Here is a 23,977-nt window from a genome sequence, read left to right on the forward strand (position 1 = left end):
ATCTGCAGTATGCCGATGAGAACAAATACTTCATTGGTCAAAATATGTTTAGCTATGTAAATGTTTAAAATGATAACCAATGAGAAGAACGTTTCCATAGACGAGTATGTTAACGAATCAAAACAGTATTTGGTAAAATGGCGTCTTCCAGCGAGACATCACCCCAGGTAAGACGGTGGTCATCTAAATAATGTATGTTGTGTTTATTTTATTTGCGGAATGCCCGGAGTAAATATGTTCAGGTGGCAAATATTAGAAAATATTTGCGCTGCAAATTGCCCGGAGTTCTGTTCGTTGACTACTGTCGCTAACCAAACAACCTCGTTTCGAGTGTGGCGGTAGTTATGAATTTTTCAATTTCAAAGCAAGGTTTCCAGAACTTTAACGTTTTTGTTAAAATGCAGTGCCCACTTTTGTGTGTTACTTTTGATCCCAGAATAAAACAATGTAAATATCTGACACTGAATTAAATATGAGGATCTGAACTTTTTCTGACGAGATGTTCCTTTATCGTTTAGACAAATTATCTTGCAGATCCACGTAAAAGAAGACGTTTGGCTTCATTGTTCGACATGACAAACATGTCACACATTTTTAGTCCACAACAATACAACATCGCCGCCCTTCGGTTCCGGCTTCCAAAATTATTGAATCGAGAAGAATGAAATACATAAAAACGTTATATGACATTTCATATCGTTTGCCTGCAACAGAAGCGTAAAACGAAAATTGTCAAACACCCAAGTGAGATCCGGATGTGTTTGCTGCAGTCACTTTCAGACCTTTGTACAGAGCTCTCACTGTAACACGTCCCGGACCGCCTCATTAACATGTATATACCTGTCCACAGACATTGCATCCTGTTCAGTATATTTAGGCGATGTTTAAATTTATTAATTGTATACAATGGAAAGGGTAACGTTTGACGAACTCTGTCGTATTGTCGTTCAGAAACATGGTACAAAATGTACAGTATAAAGCATATCTGTTATGATTATATGCTGTATGGAAATATGATATGATATGCAGGTTGATGTGAGCATGGATGTAAAAATAGACATCCATGATGTGAGGTACTGTTGTTGCCTCTCATCATGATATAGCATTGATACCTCCTGATAAATGTCATTTGCAAACTAAAATGATGTGATTAGAAGCAATTCACTGTGCCCACCCAGGCCACTTGAAAAAAATAAAAAAACACAGCAGCAATATTTTGATTTTCATCCTTGTGTGATAAACATACAGGTAAATAGAACAATGGTGATACCATATTGGCACATTATTTTATTCCACAGGGAATTAATCACAGATGACAACATTGTCCAGGGTAATTTCTTACTATTCATAATAGTACAGTTCAATGATTTCACTTATTCTTTTAATGACCAATTTACCTGCATGGTACAGTCAATAACCAAATAGTTGAATTCATGGTATGAAAAGATATCAAAGCACACTGCAGTATTCTATTTCTTAATGTCAAAGCAACTCTTTACCAAGTGTTTTTGGTGTTCTGGTTTATAATTGATGATTTGAAATTTTCTCTTTTCACAGAAAGCAGATGATGAAATGCCAATACCTGCAGATTCACTTGGTAAGTCACTTTGTCATTAGGGCCATCGATAATGAAAGCTGACGCACGACAAACGTAATTCTTTCGTTTAGGGGGGAGGGGGTAAAAGCTCATTTCATTTTGTGTGCGTCAAAATTGCATAAGGATTTTCTATTGTTTTCTAAGTGCAGAACGCAAAACTACCTTCGCGTTCATCGAGAACAATGACCACAAAATACAGAGACAGAAAAGACAACGAAAAGACATAATGTGAAATAAAAACTTCTATGCTTTTTCAACGTGAAACATACATGCGTGGGAAATACATTAAAATGTTCTGTCTTAAAAAGTGAAATGCGTAAAGTGGAGGGTTATTAATTAATGTGCCCTTCCAGTGTTTTTTCATTGGCGTGCGGAACGGAGAGGTGCGTGTGGGTTTGTCAGAAACGGCATCATAATACGAAATTGATTTCGCATAAGAACTTTCGTTTTGAGGGGGGGGAGGGGTTTCAATTAAAACGAAGGAATTACGTTTCTTGTGCGTCAGCTTTATTATCAACGGCCCCTTACACTAAATCTATTATCCTCATTATTTTGCTGTTCTTCATTGACATCATTTGAAATTTATTTCCATCCATAGGTCATTTTATTTAGGGCCTTCAAGCCATATAGTAAATGCTTTCGTGTTAATTTATTCAACAATTTTGGAATAACAGTACAAAAGTGAAGTAGTTTTTGGTCTTTTACCATATATCTGAATATTTGTGACAGAAAAAGTTAAATTTAATATTGAGTCTTTACTGTCATGTAAATATAAACAACTTCATACAGCGGTAATGAAAAACAAGGAAAAGTAAAAATGCACATTTACAATTGCAAAATATATAATATCTGAGAAATAGTACTTTCTTATATTGTGTTTGAAGCTGATAATGGTACCTTTAAAAGCAATAATGAGATTATTCATTCATTCATTTTATTCAGTACTTTGGCCACCGGCCTACGGTATGGTACAAATATACACTGATTATGTAGAAAAATACACACGGACACAAGAGGGATATATACAGTATACAAATATTCCATATAAGGATAAAGTATACTTTAGAGCTTGAACTAAACATCAACCTGGTTAATCAACTCAAGGTTACGCCTTTCTCTGCATTTGAAAGCAAAAAATACAAACTTTGCAAAATAAATCACACTTTGGGAATCCAACTGCGTAAGCCTCAAAAATTTCTGATATGTATAATCTCTATAAAAGTAGGTTGGTAAATATTTCCGCCGTAAATCATTGTAAAGCGGGCAGACCAGACAAAAATGGAACTCATCTTCTACTGCTCGAATATCACAAAAAATAATGAGATTATGAAATTATTCACAACTATCTACATCACTGCCAAATGTAGACATACTGCAGGGAATGTCTACATTCAGCATGAGGGCAAGTCTGGTGGAATTATGTAAAATTTTAAAGTTATGATTAAATATGGTAATAATTTATTTGTGAGAAATGCATTGTTATTCAAATTTGCAACATACTAGTAGCACAATCACATTGACATGGTTATTTTTTAACATTTTACTCATAATTTTTTTTCAGATGATGATAATATAGAAACAGCTAGAAGTACAGAGATTGGAATCCAAGCTGACATACTCATCAACCAAATGACACAGGTAAGGTGCTTTGTCTGTATCTTATCACTAGTAATTATCAAGTGATATATGATAAGGGTGTTTTTAGGGGTGGAACACACCTCATCTTGGAGTAATCTATTCTAATTATTGTACAAAAGAATACATGTCACAATAGAATATGCATTGATGTGTGAATTGTTTGCTCTCTGTTGTGCAAAGCTATGGAGAATAAAAATCTCAAAATTTTCATTTTAGCAAGTTGAAGTATTTTTATCATGATAGGAAATTTTCACATTACTTTGTACAGTGCAGTAGATTATGACTGGATGGTTTCCACATCTGCCACATAAACATGTGTTGATTAGTTTTTTTCTATCTCAATATTTTGAGGGAGAAGTAGATACACAACAGTCTGTGGATAACCAGGATAGCAGTGTATAAGGGTTTTTGTTCTGTGGTCATAGTATCTTTAATAGATCTTTTTAATCATACTTGTATGACTTTTTAATGTTTTTAGTCCCCACGGACACCGTCCGGGGGGACTTATAGGTTTGGTCATGTCCGTGCGTGCGTGCGTGCGTGCGTCCGTCTGTGCGTCCGTCCGTCCGTTCACGCAGATATCTCAGATACGCCTCGAGCGATTTCATTCAAACTTGGTACATAGATTACTTCATATGTCATACATATGCACGTCGATTTGTTTTTTGATACGATCCAATATGGCCGCCAGGCGGCCATTTTATTACGATTTTTTCATGTACAGAGCCATTACTCAGGCATATCTAAACCGATTTTATTCAAATTTGGTACAAGGACATTGACCTATGTCATACATATGCACGTCGATTTGTTTTGTGATACGATCCAATATGGCCGCCAGGCGGCCATTTTATTACGATTTTTTCATGTACAGAGCCATAACTCAGGCATATCTCAACTGATTTTATTCAAAGTTGGTACAAGGACATTGACCTATGTCATACATGTGCACGTCGATTTGTTTTGTGATACGATCCAATATGGCCGCCAGGCGGCCATTTTATTACGATTTTTTCATGTACAGAGCCATAACTCAGGCATATCTCAACTGATTTTATTCAAAGTTGGTACAAGGACATTGACCTATGTAATACATATGCACGTTAATCTGTTTTGTGATACGATCCAATATGGCCGCCAGGCGGCCATTTTGTTATGATTTTTTCATGTACAGAGCCATAACTCAGACATGTTTCAACCGATTTTATTCAAAGTTGGTACAAGGACATTGACCAATGTCATAGTTATGCACGTCAATTTGGTTTGTGATACGATCCAATATGGCTGCCGTGTGGCCATTTTGTTATGATTTTTTCATGTACAGAGCCATAACTCGGGCATATCTCAACCGATTTTATTCAAAGTTGGTACAAGGACATTAACCTATGTCATACATATGTAAGTCAATTTGCTTCATGATATGATCCAATATGGCTGCATGGCAGCCATTTTGTTACAATTTTTTCATGTCCTTAGCCAAAACTAGGGCACGTCTCAACCGATTTTATTCACCGATTTTATTCAAACTTAGTAAAAGGACATCACAGACCAAATTCATGAAGAGGACTCTCTGAGGACCTGTAATCAAAGTACCCATTAACAAGTGGGGACTGTGTCATCTACGATGACTTGTTGTAATTAAATGGTACAAAATAATATACACATAATTTTGCTTTCATGATGCTGTCCAATTTGTGAATGCAGATTTCTGTTAATGGAAATTTCAGGAAAGAAATGCCCCTGGCAATTATTTAAATAATGAGTTTTAATATTTCACAAAGTCGTGTAAACAATATTTCTGTGGGTATGCTGCTTGAGATAAAAGCGTTATTATCAAGCTTTCAGTGAATCTGTTAGTTTATATGAATCTTTTTGCACAGTTCATCTGTGCATTGGTTCATTGCTTCAAATTTTGGTGTTACTTCTCCAGATAAAAGCGTTATTATCAAGCTTTCAGTGAATCTGTTAGTTTATATGAATCTTTTTGCACAGTTCATCTGTGCATTGGTTCATTGCTTCAAATTTTGGTGTTACTTCTCCAGCCGAAATCAAAGTCAAGTAACAAGGCAACTTTGACAGTCTTTCCCATCTACTGTGTCTAGTTTGATCCATGGGGCTATGCACTGGATTAGGTAGACCTTTCCTATGTCTGGAGCCAGTATACAGTTCATTTGATGACAATAAAGACTATGTAAATAACCATTGTTATGCAGATAAACTCATGGATAATACTGTACACCCTGGATGTGGTAGCATTGTTGATGTTGATTTGGTATTTGTTTTGAGAATGGTCAGGTAACCATAACAACATTGCTGGAGCATTTACTTACAATGATGAAGAAAGTTAGCAATATTCCATGTTGGGTATTTGGAAAGAATAGATTGGAACTAGGGAAGGCTATTTATAAGGCAATGGAATACTGATTGTGCAACCACAGAATGTTCCTGTTCTTCAAACAAAAGAACTTGGCACTTTGACAAAGAGGCAGTCATAAAAGACAATTTGCATGTTACATGAAGTCTTTTGTTGACATGTCGTTGTTGTTGAATGGCTGTGAATAGAGTTAGTGTATTGGTTGATTGAATAGCTTGGCGGTCAGTTTGAATTGAATGCTGTCGGACAAAACACCACGGAATACTTCTAGCACCACGGTTCAACAACTCAAGCACCAGTACTCCTGTCAAAGTTTCTAGCTCTGTTTGTGCCAAGTGACTGGTGTATTTGTGTTTATGGAGAGTAGAGAAGGCAGTTTACTTTCAAGTTTCACAGATGGATATACACTTTACGCTGAAGGGTGTTTAGTATAACCGTCGAACTGTTGATAAATATTTAAGGAAATACCTACACCGATACTATGTCATGGTAAACAGATCTCAAGTCTGTCCAAGAAAACCCTTGAAGACAAATTTTGTTTTTCAAGTGTTGGCAGTAACTTTGGATAGCCACAACTGTGGATGTATTGGTACTGTAGTGGCATGATAGACTGTCAAGTGTTTCATTCAAGTACAGGTCTGGTACAGCCATTAGGACAGCAGTGCTTGGAGGAGAATTTCAACTTTGCCAGTGTTAGCATACGACAATTAAGACCAGCAAGGAAGAGCTATACCGGTAGTCAGCTAAAGATAGCTAACTGCAGACCATTCAGCCAATGTGGAATTAGAGGAAAGTTGTAAAGTGAATGTGTTAGTGAAAGGAGATTAGGTGAATTACATTTCTAAGAAGTGACTTTGAGATTAGCTGTGATTGACAGATCAGAGAAGTCAAAGATTACTTACCAGACTAGAATAGCTTGGTGTTGACTAATAAGTTACCATGGCAAGCAGAAATTCATACGTCTTCGTGTGGACAAAAGAAAAATATGAGGTAGGCAAGTTTTGATTCAGTTATAAAGTTCATTAGTGTCCTGCATTTCAGTCAAGTTGTGTCTTGTCAATGATGTGTGTTTTAGCGTGTGTTTGTCAAGTGATTAAAATTCTCCCACTGACATGTAATTCACTCTATCAATAGAATGTCAGTTTATAATTTGAAAGTTTCACTGGGGTGTGTTTGTTTTGGACTTAAAATATTGTTATAGTCATGCCAATATGGCAGTGCTGTCGTAATATGTGTTTGTGTGTAGTGTTCCTATCTAAATTATGTCATTATTTGCACCGTTGTATTCACAGTGTATAGTAGAATGCCATACAAAGCATTTGAACACAGTTATATTTCTGGTCTGTACTTATCTATATGGAGTACCGGTATGTGTGTAAATGGACCGCAGTACTGGTACAATGTACAACGTTATCACATTTGTGTGTTCCATGGCTACATGTACATGTTGGTAAAACGGTGTCAGCAAATCCATGTCTCTGAGAATTCAGAGCTATCAAACACCATATTAATCCGAGGGTTTACATATTTCATTAGACTTTTATTCTCTCTGTCAAAATATCATGAATATTTTTTTTCTGAAAAAAAAGAAACATGACTTTGATTGATATTAACCTGTAGAGTTGAAGTTCTGTTAAATTATTTTGTATGAACTCCATCGAAAATTCAAATATTCTACAGGTGGGCTAATACTGAGAGTGACACTGCCAATTCCAATTTTCACACCACAGATATGGTAAATATAACACCTATTATGATACAAAAAGTCTGTAGGAAGAAGCTATTTAATGTAAAGTGTTTCTCCTTGAGTTAATTTGCTCACAAAATACTTTTCTCAGCCCACTGAAATGTGGTTTACTTCACTGCTGGTCCAAGTCTCTTTCTTTTTCTGCAAAATAGCCTTATTTCATGTCTACAAGTCTTTGTCAATACTTTGTGTCAAGAAAGAGCAGTGTTTGAAATAATCCATAGCAATGATGGTGATTACAATTTTATTGTATCAATCTGCCACCAATACTGCCAGCTGGTGGTAAATTTTTGCAACTGATTTCCACCATGGCTTTGAGGTTGCATAGATAAGAAGTTGAAATGATCAACAGTTTACCCTCCTTTCTACAAAGTTACAAGTCCTCTTGTGTTATAACAAAAGTTGTTGCAGTTCAGTACAGTACTCTGAGACTCTGTGTTGGCTCTGTGAGTCTAGTCCACCTTTGTCCTTGAGTCTGTCAAAAGTTTATCTGTTTTGCAAGAATCAAAATTTAGTCTGTAACTACTCTGTTGATCAGAAAAATCTTCATTTCAAAGGAAACGATCACCAACAGTGGAAATAGTGGAAAACTGAGCATTTCTGAAAGGTCAAGTTCAGGTCATCTCATCAAATGATGTCATGCATGAAGACCCTTTAGGTAGACAACTTATAGTTAAAAAGAACCAGCCGAGGGTTGTGTCTCATGAACAAGCTTACAGTGGCAAGTCAAATTCTCGTGTCCAATTTGCAAATATACCATGAAAGTTGACAGCCAGCGGTACATTAAATTTAATTTGGAGTAATAGCAAAGGGAAAATTGGGATATGATAAGTATATCCATTGTACAAAACCATGACATCTGAGTACTGCAGTGTCCTTTTTTAAACATAAGAGCAACTATTCCGAAGTAGAGGCACTGTTGAAGCCCAAGAAACAGAGATCAAAATGTTGGGTTTTTTTATTTCCAGTGGTAAAATTTTACCACAAGTACGGGCTGTTTCTTTTTCAAGGAGAGGGTGAGTGTTCTATTTCTGTTGCATTCACAGTCCGTATTCATGGCAGGATAGTTTTCTCTATGCTACAGTCTACTCATGCTGCAAACCATCGCCAATTTGTGAGCTGTGGAAATAAAATTTCCAACACCGAAAAAAGCAGTTTTAATCATGTTGCATAGCAACTGTATACACATGATTATTGTAGCATTTAAGATGTGTTTCATTTTGATCAAGTACGCATGATAGAATCTTGAGCATAAGTATTTTTCTTGTGACAAAATGTGGTGGGGCCAATACACATTCCTGTGAAACAAGATTCCTGGCTGTGAGTACCTGTACTTTGGCAAGTATTTCTTGTTAGTTTTAACCCTTTAAACCCGGCTCGGACAGAAATGTCCTATGATGTCATAGAGTACCAGGGGGTCAGGGTGCAAAGGGTTAATACAGCACATGTGTACCGGTATGTACCGGTATATGGCCTGATTTGTGATTTGCTGTGATGACACCTCAAAGGTATTGTGGAAATCTGACAGTCAAAAATTACAACTAAATAGTATAATTGGTGGCAGATTGGTATAATTTGGTTCCTATTCCCACCATTGCGATATGATGGATTGTTCTAACAGTCATTTTCATCATCACTTCAATGTATTCTCATACATTGACATGTAGTATGTCCCCCCTAACACACTAACTCTAAGTCGCCATGTGAATTTCTGAAAATCTCTCATCAGCAGGTAAGATATTGTAAAATATACACACATTAGTGTATACTGGCATTGAAAACATACACACATTAGTGTATACTGGCATTGAAAACATACACACATTAGTGTATACTGGCGTTAAAAACATACACACATTGAATTGTCTGCAGTCAGGATCTAGTCCATGACATGAACAGCACATTATGTGTATTGGCTCAGAGATTGCATAGCTACATGTATATACAAACACAAAGACAGTGTCAAGAACATACACCTTGTTTGTCAGAAATTTGTGCAAAGATTGATCAGAGAGAGTTTGTGATTTGAAGTTCAAGTCCAGACACATTTCACCAAGTCCTGTGTTTTGTCACTGTCATTTTATGACATAGAATTCTACATTTTATGACACAGCTGTGCTTTGACAAGACTCATGTCTCTACATGCCTTACACATCACACTGATCTATATAGTTCAGCATATGTACATCTAATCAGTTCATTTATTGCCGTAGTAGTCTTATTTTTCAACAAGGATTGTCAAGAATAGAAAGCCAAAAAATATTTTGAATTCTTAAAATGACAGAAAGTGAGAAAAGTAAACAAAAAACTCTGTTTATCCTTTCTCTTCAGGGTTGAATTTGGTGAAATATTACTTTTGTGCTAGTCACCAAACGACACATAAGTCATTTTGATGTTTCATGAAATTTAAATCAATGTTCAGATTGTTGATGAGCATTAAAAAATCCATTTATCAACTTAGAATAGATGGAATTCACAGAAGATAATAATACATTTGCATGTACCTGTGATTTAGTAGTTAGAAACCACACATTAATTCAGTTTCATCGACAATTAGCAATTTTCAACTGTTTGCTGTGGTGTGTAATTCCTTTGGAGCAAAAAGATTAATCATTTTTGAATTGAAATGTAATTGAAAGTTTCTTTAATAATTTTGCTGTCTCAATTGTATTGCACAAGTCTGATCTGTTTGATTGAATAAATCATCAACAGTATGAAATGGTTGTAAACTCTACTACAGTACACAGTTTAAACACCATCATTTCTACATTCATTGAAGTCTGAAAGCTTACATTCCATGGGTGACTGTTGTCAGAATATGCCAGTATGTGGTTTGTGACTCCTTTTCCTCACACATGTACTGTCACAGGTTTAACCCTTAAGACGCCATAGACTTTCATGCAATATAGCCTCCCATGCCAAGAACTTTTTGAACCAATAAACTTGACATGTTACACTTCTTTTAGACAGGTACAGTGTGTTTCCTGTGAATTTGGCCAGCACTCATCCATTTGAAAATCTAAGCAAGATAAATATAATATGAATTTGTATTCCATATAGAGAGTTCATGTAGGCAGCCATATCTAGACCTAAGTTACAGTATATATAAGTTACACACAGTGGCTTGTGGTTCAATACCTAGCAAAGGCCCTGTGAGCAATCTTTGTAATGCTTACAAGGGCATTCACTATGTATGTAACCACAAGTGACTGTGTATTAAACCATGTCAGGTTAAGTTAGTAAAATTCACCACATACAGGTAAATGTCTTTGTCAGACAAATCAGTGAAACTCATTTCAATAGAGGTCTGTCACGCATATACTGCCTAGTTCATATGTCACCATCATGTAAAGTTAATTGAAACCAGTTAGGTATGGTCAAGTCTTGTGTAATTACAGGACTTATTATGCCTAACTGGTTTTAACCAACTTGACTAAGGGGCCGTGAATAATTAAATGCGCACAGTAAATGAAACTAAGTGTGTTTGTCCTCAACCCCCCTCCCCTCCCCTAAACGAAAGTTTGGAAGTGCGAAAATCCAACCAAGCCTCATTCTGTATGTGCCAGCATACCCCCTCCAAAATCAATCTCTGTTCAGTGCCAACTCAACAATGACGCAACCAATAGAATGAATGAAACAGTGTATCCAAAATGATTATTACAATATTTTACACGTGCACTGATTCACATGTATGTCAAAAGAATGCTGGTGTAGCGGCTGGTGCCGTACTGGCCTGGTACACGCCAAACAATATAGCGCAATATTTTGTGATACAAAAAAACGTGTAGTGAGATGTTGCGATAGGAAAACTTGTAGTGCAATTTTTACGCACGGTAATCAAAATACAGCCAAACCCCCTCCCCCTAAACACAGAAGTTGCGTTTACCATGCGCGTGTTTTAATCATCCACGGCCCCTAACAGTGACTGATGAACTATATTGACAGGGAAAGAGTTCAATATAACCACAAATGACATTGATCATCAACACAATGAGACAAGGACTATGCCAGATAACATATATGTACTAAATGATATGCACTGTACACATCATTACCAGATATCATTTGGAAATGTCTTATTCTGTCTGCCACGTACACTACAATGATAACACTTGCATTGGACATGAACACTGCTACACTACCATAACCTAGATCAGGCATTGAATATTTTCCATGCACTTTTCTAAAGATCCATAACAACAAAGAAATTGGCATCATTTATTTCCAGATGCAGTGTATGTACCATAAATACAGGACTGCACTGCAGACATTTGGAGTCACATGCCTCAACACACTGTAAAATAGCCACTGGCAATTTTAACATCAAATTCCACCTTTATTGCTTAACTTTTCCACATGACTGAATTCCATGCATAAACATGCAGTGTTTTCTCTGCATGTTCATTTAAAGGGGCACTGTCTGCCCCATTTATCAAAATTAGGGGGTAGACTTGATATTTTAGGGGGAGTCACTTTTGATATTGAGTTACATGTATGTCCTCTTTGTCGTATGCAGCACATATGCATAAACTCGACATGATGACGTTTGTGAGCTTTTGATGTGCTCGGCTGCTGTCTATCTTCTGTCTAATTGTCACCTACAAGTTTCCCCGACTCAGGATTTGACAATGTGTTCCCTCGGGCACGATTCGGTCCGAATTCGGGGGGCTTAAATCCATGAAAATATGCACCGATCCCAATGCGCCGATCAAACGATGGTGTTGCATTGTTATACACGTGCTTACACAATGCTAAAGCTCGAATTTTCCCAACTTCCATCATTGATACACACAGTTCGCTGTACTATGCCCTTTGGTCCACCCTCATATGTCAGTATATGTGGACGTCTTTGCTTGTGTGTTGTGTGCGCGATTTCCGCCCAGTCAGTGACTTTTTCAGGGTAGACAATGACTCGGAATGCGCAATTTGCGCAATCGCGCAGTCGAGAGAAAACCCTGAAAAAGTATCGGTATTTGATTCATTTGATTACACAGCATAGAGACAGGTTCGTGATCCTTGTATACATGTTTTCACATGCTATCAGAGTAGAAATATACTCTATGTGAGCCAAATTTCAGAATCACTCCACTTCCTGCCCTAGATGGTAAATTTACCCTGTCAAAGTGTTTTTGGATTCTATGAATTTATTTGAATTCATGCATGATGTTGTTTTCTGATTGATTGTAGTTCGATACAGAGGAGTGGAAGGAAGCTAACAAACTGTTACGTCAACATGGACTTCCAACGGTTGAGATGTGTCATCCATCACAGATCACTGACATTGGAGGTAAGAAATTCTATTTGGTATCAGTATGCACCATACTGGTATGATGTGAGATCATTATTGAAACTTTCAACAGTAACTGTCATAGATGAAATCCAAGATTTTGTACTTTTCAATCTGGAAACCTACCATATCTCTCTCCCCTTCATTTCTCTCTCTCTCTCTGTCTCTCTCTCTCTCTCTCTCTCTCTCTCTCTCTCTCTCTCTCTCTCTCTCTCTCACACACACAAGTAATCAATCAATCAGTCAAAATCTAATCAAATCAATTAAATCAATCAATCAATTAAATCAATAGAGATAAAGGAGCAATATGATTGTCACAAGTGTCCTTAGCCTATGTTTCATTTTGCTGTAAGTTCTATATTTCAATTTTTTTCACGACAGGATTATGTGTTTTAGCAAAGAATACTGTCAGATGTAAGCTCACTCCGAAATACTGATTGAAAATCAGGATTTATGAATCTGAAACATGTAACTAGATTTACGTTTGACACCAAAGAATTCATACTGTGATTGTTCCAGATGTTGTTGTCCTGGAGTCAAGCATGGCAAGGATTGTCCGTGAAAACTTGATCAGTTTGGTGCATGACAGCGACAGACGTCAGGAAATCATCCAAGATTTGATAGTTTCTAATAATCAAATCAAGTAAGTACAAATAAACAAAGGCTGTATGGAGTGCACTGCCATGCTGTATGGAGTGCACTGCCATGCTGTATGGAGTGCACTGCCATGCTGTATGGAGTGCACTGCCATGCTGTATGGAGTGCACTGCCATGCTGTATGGAGTGCACTGCCATGATGTATGGAGTGCACTGCCATGATGTAACCAAATATGTCATGTCAGTGATACATACAAGGTTTTATGGTTACCGAGAGACAGGGCTCTGTATTTGATGCACAGTATTCGAATGCCTGTGTTAGCGCTGGGTTTTGAAAGCTGTTAGCCACTGTGGCGAATAGTTTCAAATTTTTATTAGCCACAGACAAATTTTATTAGCCACACATTTTTACGAAAACAAAGCTTTCTATAATGCTTCAATCTCCAATGTCGGTTGCATGCACATGAATAAACTATCAACACATCAACCTTGTATCCAATTGTCTTCATTTTAACACTGGAAATTGCTTGATTCTGGACTGCGATGCAAATCGACAGCAGCACGCAACGTTGAGACCACGATTAAAATGAACTGCAACACGGAAGGTTGGGACCGCGATGGAAATCAACAGCATGACAGCAACACTAAACGTTCGGACTGCGATTAAAATAGAAGTTTGGTTACACGTAATTACGTTCCATCAGTACACGTAGCGTCTTTGTCACGTCATACAAGACGTTGCGTACATGTGGCACAGACGTTCGGAACGTCATCAAACGACACTTCTATACGTGTAGTAATTTTTAGATTTTCTTGGTGATTTGCGGGAATTTAGACAGGAAATCATTGGAAACTAGCAAACATACTTGATATCAGAAAATTCCGCAGAGTTCACCTAGCCTGCACAAGACGTACACGTGCTATGATTTCCTGACATAAATGAAATGTTGTCGTCTAATTCAACTTTTTACCTGAAGCTGTCACAAAGATTTCCGTAAACCACATAAATAACTGTATTACAGAAAATCGGTAAATTTAATGCGAGGATACAACGAGCTTGAATAGTCCTCGCGTAGAGAAATTAATTGTTTCTTAAAACTTAGACGAATTTCGTATGTTTCTGAAAAAACAATACTGCAAAATCAACCAAAAAAATCACAACTGAGCATGGATACGCGTACGCCACTGTGTGCCTTCAGACGTACACGTAATTAGATTATAACCTCTCTAATGAACAACAACACGGAACGTCGAGACCGCGATGCAAATCGACAACAACACGGAATGCGTCGTTGGGATGGCGATTTTAATGAACATCAATACGGGACCATGAGGACCGCGATGCAAATCGACCACCATTAAAATAAGACCGGAACGTCTAGACCACGATGCAAATAAATTTCAACGCCGAACGTTGTGACCACGATTAAAATGCGTATGTCTGCTGTAGCTACTTTTAATTCTCGCGAGTGTTCGCTTTGCTTGCTGTACACTAGACAAAGTGACGTCAAATTTAACGCGAGACTAGGGCTCGATTGCGTCTGCCTGCATTTTCAATTCTCGCGATACGCGATAGTCATTTATGTGCATGCTGTACACTATACAAATTGACGTCAATTCTCTCGCGAGACTTGGCTCGATTGCAATTGCGTACGTCGGAGAGAACAATACGGAAGTAGATATAGTTTTTTCGCGAATCGCCGAGAGAGAAGCGCAGATCAACAAAAGACTAAAAAACCCAGGTTTTTGCTTATTTTGCGGAATTTTTTTCAACAAAAATCACTTTCGCCACTGTGGCGAATTAGGATCGATTTTTCTTCGCCACTGCTGATTTCAATTCGCATTTGCGAACGTGGCGAATGGGCAGCGCGAACACAGAATGCATATGAATTTCATGACATAACATATTTCCAGTATTCTAATTGACTTGCAGAGTTCAGGAAATTTGCTTTGTGCTAAGCACAATGGTCAAAACGTTCATTCAGTAATATGGTAATACCAATCACAGAGATTACCAGTGTGTCCCCATCATTGTGACCTTTGATAGAAGAATTCAAGCTGTAAATCTGCATACTCGTGCTCTAAACAGATCACGGTAGCTGTCAAAATGTACAGAGTAAGAGAAGCTAAATATTGAGTAAATGCAAATCATGCTTTTACCAGAACGATAACTTAATAAACCAGGATTGTTTAAAACTGGCATACATAAAGAGGAATCTGTGAGGGCGCTGTTTGGACACAAAAGTCATGTATTTCTGTTTTGATGAAACCTTTGAGAATAATTTGTCCCTTGACTGACTGCTAATTGAGATGCAGCATTCTCACACATACTGCTAATCAACATCTTTGCGTACACTGTATCAACCCGAACCACAAAGACACTTTTTCTCTGGAATCTGAAATCTGAAAGACAAGTGTGTGTGTGTGATTTATTTTTCTCCAGGAATGACATTGATAAATGTCAAAGCAATGCCAGGCGGATTGAAGAGGAAAAAAGAGACTTGGAAATTCTGTTAGACAATGCCAAAGATAAAATGCAGGTACTGGTATCTTATGGTTTCCTTTATAAAAAGAAATGTTCAATTTTGTCATAGAGGGCGCTCTTCAAGCAGATCTTGAAGAAATGAACAGTGTCTTTTGGGTGACAAAGATTAAGGGTGACAATAGGATAGAAAGCCAAGATGGATGGAGAACTAGAATAAAAGATAAATATATGGGAGTTGAGGGAAATAATGAAGAGAAGGGATAACATCATGAAATCAAGTTCTGTTTTGTCTAATTATGGTGTACCAACTTGTGAGAGTCTATGATGAGTAAAAGTGTTATTGAAATGTGTAGCATTATATGAAATGTTTAACCTTTTTCCTGCCAGACAGTATCACTTCCCCCATCAGCCAAGTCAGTAAAAAGCGGTATTGAGCCAAAACATGACGTATTTTCACCCACTTTGCTTGGTCTGTTATGGCATCATTAGTCCAATAAAATCAAGTTTACAGTATTTATGTTTTCATCCGCCTTCAAATGTACAGTATTATGTTAAAATACACCATATGGAATATGTTGTGTTTCATTAATTTTAACCATCTTGACCTGATATGAACTTTGCAGGAAAAGGGGTAAGTTTTCAAATGAGGTGTTTTAAATTACCAAATGACAATGCTACTTGAAAACTTCCAATTTGAACTTACGGAAGGACATAAAGTGACCCATAGATGAGTTATGATTCATGTGAACATTGCAGTATTTATGATTTTGACATTCAATTCCACTTTGAATCGCAGGAAATAGAAGATGCTCATTTGACGAGACTTCGTCAACATGACAACACAACAGAGATGTTACGGTTGTCAAGGGAAACCACAGACAGACGATGTCGACATCTTGAAGAGAAATGTAGCAAACAGGAAGATGAAATTAACAGACTTAAGAAAAAACTGAGAATGCTTGTTGAATCTGTAAGTTGGGCTCCCTACGACCAGTTAATTTAGAATTCTCACTTTTTTGTACCAAATAGTAATTTATTTTATTACACTGCCAGACAGCCACCACCCATTCAAAAGAAAATGTTTACAATATTTGTGTTGTAGTACAGCTGTTATGCAGGTTTTTTACTAGTAATACTCATATAAATGGAATAAGTATTCATACCCTGCAAAATTGGATTATGCAATATGGTAAAATAATGCTTTGTGTTTGTCTACTGGCACTGTAGAACAAGCTTTATGTAAAGCTTTTGAAAATCTTGTCAGAGCAGACCTTTTTGTCTGAATCTTCTGCAGTGATGATGACCTTCTCACCAACGACATTTATTTCAAATATTCATTTTTCATCATGAGTAGACTGGATTGCAGAGAAATCATTGCATGTTACACATATCTAAAGTAAACTGTGCGGTACTTGTATATGAATTAAAATTGAATTACCAATACTTGAAATACATGTACTTTGGTATTCAGGAAGAAGCAAGAATTGAACGTCAGACAGAAGTTTTTCAAAAATACCGCCATCGTTCGTCAAGACCACACAGCACATCAGATCAAAGGTATACATTCATACTTGTGTTATTGTGATCATCTGTTTGGTCTTCAAAGGAAAGCTTCAAACACTGACAACTGTCAGTAAATCTTGATGATTTGAAAACATTTTTCACTTGACTTACTCAGTGTAAATACTCAGTATTCAGCTTGCAAAGTTTGTACCGTACATCTGTGTGTAACATTGCAGCTGAGATTTAAATATCTGTCCAGAATTGATTTAAATTTTCATTGATAACAATTCATCTTGCACACACACATTGGTTGTGTCAGCAAACCAAATACTAGTGACTTGAACACGCTGTAATACTAAATGCTATTAAGAAGAAAATATATATAAGAAAATATATAGTTAGAAGTTACATTTGCTAGGCTTATGAGAGAGCTTTGAATCTCATTGAGTTTATTGTCTGATTGAGTTTATTGTCAGTTCATTCAAATTGATAATCCTATAAGGTAGAATGCGCCTTCGGGGACAGATATTCAGACTCAAATTTTTACCATTCTGATCTTAAGTAATAAAGATTTTCACTCTCTTACATTTTTGAAAATTCCACAGGGGACGATTCAGAATTTACTTCCAGGGGGGTAGGAGGATTTTAAGGGGGGGCCACCCATTTTTCCCAAGAAAATTTAGGGGGGGGGGGGCAGACAAAAATACCACAATCTTGTAGGGGGGGCCAAGGAAAAAAAAACATCAATTCAATATTTGCCTAGAATTTCTGATCTCTACAAAAGAGAACCATAGACGCTACCTGGGTGACAGATAAACTCAACGTGTTTAGTTAAACTCCTTTAGCTGCCAAATTCGGTAATATTCACAGTGGTTTGTTTTATGCATCTATAGCAGTATCTTGTTCTCCTCCCTGAAGCGTTATGAAATGTCCAGTATTTAGCGTGTCAATACAAACCATACAGTGAACAGTCAGGGTTGTTTTTGTTGAAAAGAGATCTCAGATCAAGTCCAGACTAGAATTCATTTATCAACAATAACAATGGTCATTTATGTTCACACTGGTATGTTGCTAAATACAGCATTGGGTGTTCTATGTAGTGATAGAATAACAAACAAATGCTGATACACAGAGATGAACATTGAACAAATGCTAAAAATTACAGCAAATGTCTTTTTAAGGTTGGGTTTACCTTGTAGCTTGTAAAGCAGTTGAAATGCTGCATGATAAAGAAGTGTTAATTTATGCAAATGTATGCAAATCACCTGATTTCTTGGCTTCTTTTGCCTCCCAATTTCAAAATTTCAAACGAATTTAACTCCACTCCGGCTGGGTCAAACTTTCTCAAAATTTCACATTATGTTTTTTAAATGCTATATAACACAACAACTATCAATTGGTTTTGTTTGGCAATAAAGCTCTTACATTTTTAATAAGAGGCATTTTGAATAAGAGGCATTTAATTTTGCTGATCATGATTTTAATCAATTATTAGAGTGTCAGTCTTTAAACCCCTACAATTTTAAAGTGAAGATGGATAATATAGAAATAACGGGCGACGCGCTGACCATTAACGTTTATTTGTGGGCAAGGGCGAGAGGAAAGCCAAAAATTAACGGGCGAGGCTTGCCGAGCCCGTTAATTTGGCTTTCCTCGAGCCTGCGCCCACAAATAAACGTTAATGGTCAGAGCGGAGTCTGTTATTTCCATTATATTATCAGCGAACCCAAGAAAACCGTCAAAATTTCCGAAAATTTCAGGAGCGAACGACAACTGGGCCCCAGAAACTGAGCAGTACGCGACGCACTGTCACACGCGCTGCAAAAAATTGGCAAATGCGGAGATGTTTTCAGAAAAAAAGTATCTCAGCTTGACCTGCAAGTGCTCCATTATATTGTGATCGATTATGATTTATGTTTGAGCTGTAAAGTTACGATACTTTGAGTTATTAATCTTATTATTCGTATTCACAAGCATGTAAACAAACAATTACTGTGTATTTGTGGTCAGTCACATGGTTCAGTTCGACCAATCAAAATGCGACGGGCAGGGCATGGTAATATAATGCCAAGTAAAAGAGTTGTTTTTTTCTACATGAATACTATCCTTTCAAGTGAAATATTACATTTCAGAAAATACTGTCTAGTTTTCGACTTAAATTAATTTTTATCATAAATACAAAAATTGAGGTTTTTACCCCAAATATACACCCACTTCATCCTTTGAGTAAACTACTGCTACTGCTACTCTTCTTTTCTGCTCCTTTTTTCTATGTTTCATTCTCATCAATTTTACCCTTTCTAAATTTTTTAAATGTTCTACATAACTTTTTACAGTGCTTACATCTACTATAAACTTTTTTGAAAATAAATTTATGGCCGTCTCATCTTCAAGGTGCTTTTCAACGAATAGGTTTTAATGTTGAAAATAAAAATATTATGTATTACTGTCAAAAATATATGGTGAAAAATTTACAAAAGGGTTGATTTCCAATAATCCTGTATGTGCATCCAGAAGATCATGTGGCACTGCACCAATGCTATGGTGTCGGATTGTTGAAATATTGTGTACACAAGAAATTTGCTGTAGTCCAAGAAGTGATCTCAGTGTGTATGAGGCTAGGAGAAATGTGGCTAGGCTTACACATTGTGTATTGATGCTAATACTTTTGTGTCCCATTCATTCTGATATGTATAATCAAAGATTTCACAGTGGCGGCTGGCAGAAAAGGCAAAAAAAACAAATTAACATGTATTGTTTCGTGTCATCTGAAAACATGCGCATCATGACTATTTTAAAATTAAAGTTTGTTAAAAAAATTTGAAATATGAATGCTCTGTCAATTTTGAAAAATACTGCTGACAAAATGTGAATTTTGACTTACACAGGGTTATCTGCATTTTAATATGAACATTGGATTGTGAATGGAATGAGCAGAATAACATGTGAATTCATGTTTTGGATAAGGTGTTTTGTTCAAGAAATGTTCTAAAATATTCCTCAGCATTGTTGCTTTCAGTGGCAGCAACTTGGTTTTATGACAACCAAATTAGAAAAAAAGAGAAAATTAAAAACAAGTTGGCTTTCACCAATTTTAATTCCTAATGTTTAAAACTTTCACCGTGAGTCATCAAATGAAAATGTATGCTGAACGTGTGCATGTACATGTACATCTCACTTTCCAGAAATATCTGGATATCTGCAAATGAGATGTACCATTAAACTTCAAGATATATATCACTTTGCCAATTATCTGCTCCTCTGATTTTCTGTTCACCATTTCTAACTGACATCTTTGCTTGTCTTTGTGTGCATCATATGTATCAGTGAGACATAACGAAAAAAGTATTCATATTTAGTAATTAACTTTTCTTCAGAAATTTACAACCAGATATGTTTATTGCTACCCTTTCCAAAAGTGTGCCACTTGCAGTCCCTGCAAATCATTCTTTTATAGTCACATAACCCTGAAATGATTTGTTATATCATCGATTAATGTCCACTAGGCCCTACAGTTCCTGCAACTTGTTAGACTAGATATGTCTATAATGTACCGTATAAGCATGCATGTATATATTAGGGGGGGCCATGGAAAAAAACAGGAAAGATGAGGGGGGGCCATAGATTTTTTCTATAATTTACTAGGGGGGCCATGGAAAAAAATCACCGAGAAAATAGAAAATCCTCCACCCTCCCCCTGGAAGTAAATTCTGAATCGTCCCTAATACTCCTATTACAAGTGGGGACTGTGTCATTGTAAATGACTTGTTGAGTTAATGGTTGTATCACAGTATTCGATATATCTAATTCTGTATTTTTTCCATTTTATATTCTGAATAATTACATTAAACATATTTCACTGTCTCCAGTACATTTCATTTAAGTATTTTCACTTCATGCACTTTATCCCTTTCACACATGTTCAAATATCTGACCAGAGAACAAACACTAAATAGTCAAGGATGGAGCTACAGTGTCATTGACGCTATTTTTTCTTTGGAATAATTACATACTAAATAAGTAGTAGGTAAATGTTAGATGTTTTGATCTATTACAAAATGTACTTAAGGCAAACTTGAATGCTTTGTTTGCAGACAGTGTGGACCCAGGTTAATCCAGTTATACAACTCCACACCAGTCCAGAGTCTTTTAAATAGTGACTGTACCATAAGTGTAAAAAACACCTGGTCAACTTGCAATAGTAAGTTTATTTCTGTTTCATTGAAATTCTTTTTTTCACATGAACTAACATTTTTACCCAATATTCCTTGGTGTACAATGATGAAAATGAAAATGAAAAGTTAGAAATATTATGCCGTTTAACACAAGTTTATAATCTGAAGTCTTAAAACAGAAAGATGCATTTGTTTTCATTGATCTTCACATACAGAAGTTATTAAGACAACTCAGTGGTAGATGATGCAAATTAACACCATCCGGAAAACAAAAGTGAATTCAAAACCTCACTTACTTTACATTGTTGAGAGAGTACACATTTTTGCTAATAATTACTATGGCTGGTATCTGAGCAATGTGACATAAATATTGTGTTATTTCCTTACTCTTTTTATTTGTAGAAGAATGCTGCGTCAGATGAGCTCAATGAAGAGGATATAATTACAATTAGAAGGTAATGTATCAATAAGTCATGGACAGACAAGTCCATTCACAGTCATATTCTTTCATTGAAAATGGCCACTTGAACTCAACAATTTCAAATTTGTTATGTATCTTTGTTCTGATATACATGTTTCAAAGTTCATCAACATAATGTGAAATCCAAGATCTAATAATTGTATAAAGTACATCATGGCTTTTATATTGTGGTCCCATGTATACCTTGTGTAATGATTATGATGAAATCAACCAGTCTTACAAGACGGCAATGCCGATAGCAAACAATACAAAAAATGTTTGGAAACTGTGAAGACCCTCTTCAGAATGGTGATTGCATGATAACTTTAATCAGTGTTTTCGCTGGGTTCAAAAATCTTGTAGCAAATTTGGCTAGTCTAATACATAGAAAATTATTCCATAAAATAAGATACTAGTATTCAGTTTGCCACCTCCAAGGTGATACCATTGGTCACAAATTATGTCATATCTCTTTCATTAATATGCAAAAATAAATATTTTTCCTGCATTTTCCGCAAGTATGATGGAAATAAGCCCTGCTAGTGCTACTATGAATCCTAAGAGTCACACTAATTTATGGTTCAGATTACAAGTGCCAACAACAGCCATGAATACAACATTATAATTTGACTGAATTTCAAGCAATACTGTCAAAAGTTGCGTGTGTTCAGCTATGTTTAGTAACAAACCTGAAATCGCAATCAGTGCTATACTGTATATCGCTATAGACCTTGGCAAGAAACCTTGTTCGGCATATTCGGAAACAAATCAGTTATCCATCAGAGCTTTCTAGACTTTCTATTTTGAAGTTGAATATGGTTGATTTCTTTTTCAAACGCTTACATTTGATTTACGCTTGAATTTAATAAATGATGCTAATACAACGTATCAATGGTGCTCATGTTTAAGGGTCATTGACAAAGATGTCAGTGGGTATTCAAAGCCAGCTAGAATCATGCTATGATTGCGGGGATCACAGATCATAAACCAAAATGTTCACGTCTATTATATTATATAGGGCTGAGCCCTTGGTGTCGCGCCAGGGGTTAAGATTGGCAATGTTATTTGTATTGATTCATGATAAACTGTAATTGTTACTTCATAAACGTTTATATGACAACTATGCCCAGTTTCCCTCTAATGAAAGCAGTTCACGTACTTACACGACGTCAAACCGCAGCAGGGCAGGTATAGATTTTCTGTAGCGTGTAAAAATTTTGGACAAAAATTGGCAATTTTTACAATGATAACAGCCTATGGCGTTAAACAAGGGACGTATTATGCAATAATTATCATTGCAATGGTAACTGCACTGCCCACTTGCAAGCTAAAAACTATAGCGTTCCGTCTAAAAACTTGCAATTTTTGAATCTAATTATTGACACAGGGGGCGCTCTTCTATAATTCAATCCCAGCATTCTTTGCGTATGCCCCCGTTCATATGCACGACAGTTTTCTCCGTTTATCTATATCACGATACTTTGTATCAGCGACAAAGTGTATAATAACATTTACTGGCTAATAAAAGAGGTATATTTTATAAAAGGCATGTTATATCATAGTAATTTGTTTCGTATTTGTTTATTTACGAGCACTCAAAAAAAAACATGGCGGCGCCCATCATGAGAAAGAAGGGTACACTTCCGGTAACTCGCATAGTATATTATGAATAAGCGCATGCGTAGTCAGTTAGCCGCTGGCACGTCTATTACATTAACAAAATTATAACATACCAATATATAACCTTTTGATATCAAGAAACAACTTTGTTTCACTCATGATAAATTTAAATGCTCCAAGATCGCGACAAGAGTTGCGTATTTACTCGATGTGAATGTAGAAGTACACCGACTCAGCTGGGCGAGCATGTGCATAATCTGAAAGTCCATCGACGATGTCACTTCGGAATACACTGAAAATTATCATGCATATAATAAGGAAGCCAATTCACACAAGTTTCTAATGTCAGTGAAGATGTTTTATTGGTGATAGCAAGCAATACATTACAAACAATTTGGCTGTTCATGAGTGTCTTAATTGATCTGACTACATTCCAAAAAAGCCATGTGTATGTTTTTGAATATGTCGATACCTTACCTCACAAATTCACTGTC

The 23,977-nt window shown here is 36.4% G+C and overlaps 1 protein-coding gene across 3 annotated transcripts in view; it reads left to right on the top strand.

The window, feature by feature from the left end:
- Positions 1–39: 39 nt before the first annotated feature.
- LOC139127220 (centrosomal protein of 70 kDa-like) overlaps positions 40–23,977 on the top strand; it is a 95,642-nt gene continuing 71,704 nt past the window's right edge. Inside the window, exons 1-7 of one of the 3 annotated variants that reach the window (XM_070693130.1) lie at positions 132–167; positions 1,558–1,597; positions 3,159–3,235; positions 6,246–6,599; positions 12,544–12,643; positions 13,163–13,286; positions 15,684–15,780. In XM_070693130.1, coding sequence (XP_070549231.1) covers positions 6,549–6,599; positions 12,544–12,643; positions 13,163–13,286; positions 15,684–15,780 — 372 coding nt within the window. In that variant the 5' untranslated portion in view covers positions 132–167; positions 1,558–1,597; positions 3,159–3,235; positions 6,246–6,548. Of the gene's footprint in view, positions 168–1,557; positions 1,598–3,158; positions 3,236–5,793; positions 6,600–12,543; positions 12,644–13,162; positions 13,287–15,683; positions 15,781–23,977 lie in introns of those variants that run through there. The other 2 variants (XM_070693127.1, XM_070693131.1) reach the window with 2 other exon arrangements.

This window comes from Ptychodera flava, unplaced genomic scaffold (genome assembly GCF_041260155.1).
Source record: "Ptychodera flava strain L36383 unplaced genomic scaffold, AS_Pfla_20210202 Scaffold_29__1_contigs__length_4469600_pilon, whole genome shotgun sequence".
NCBI classification, from domain to species: Eukaryota; Metazoa; Hemichordata; class Enteropneusta; family Ptychoderidae; genus Ptychodera; species Ptychodera flava.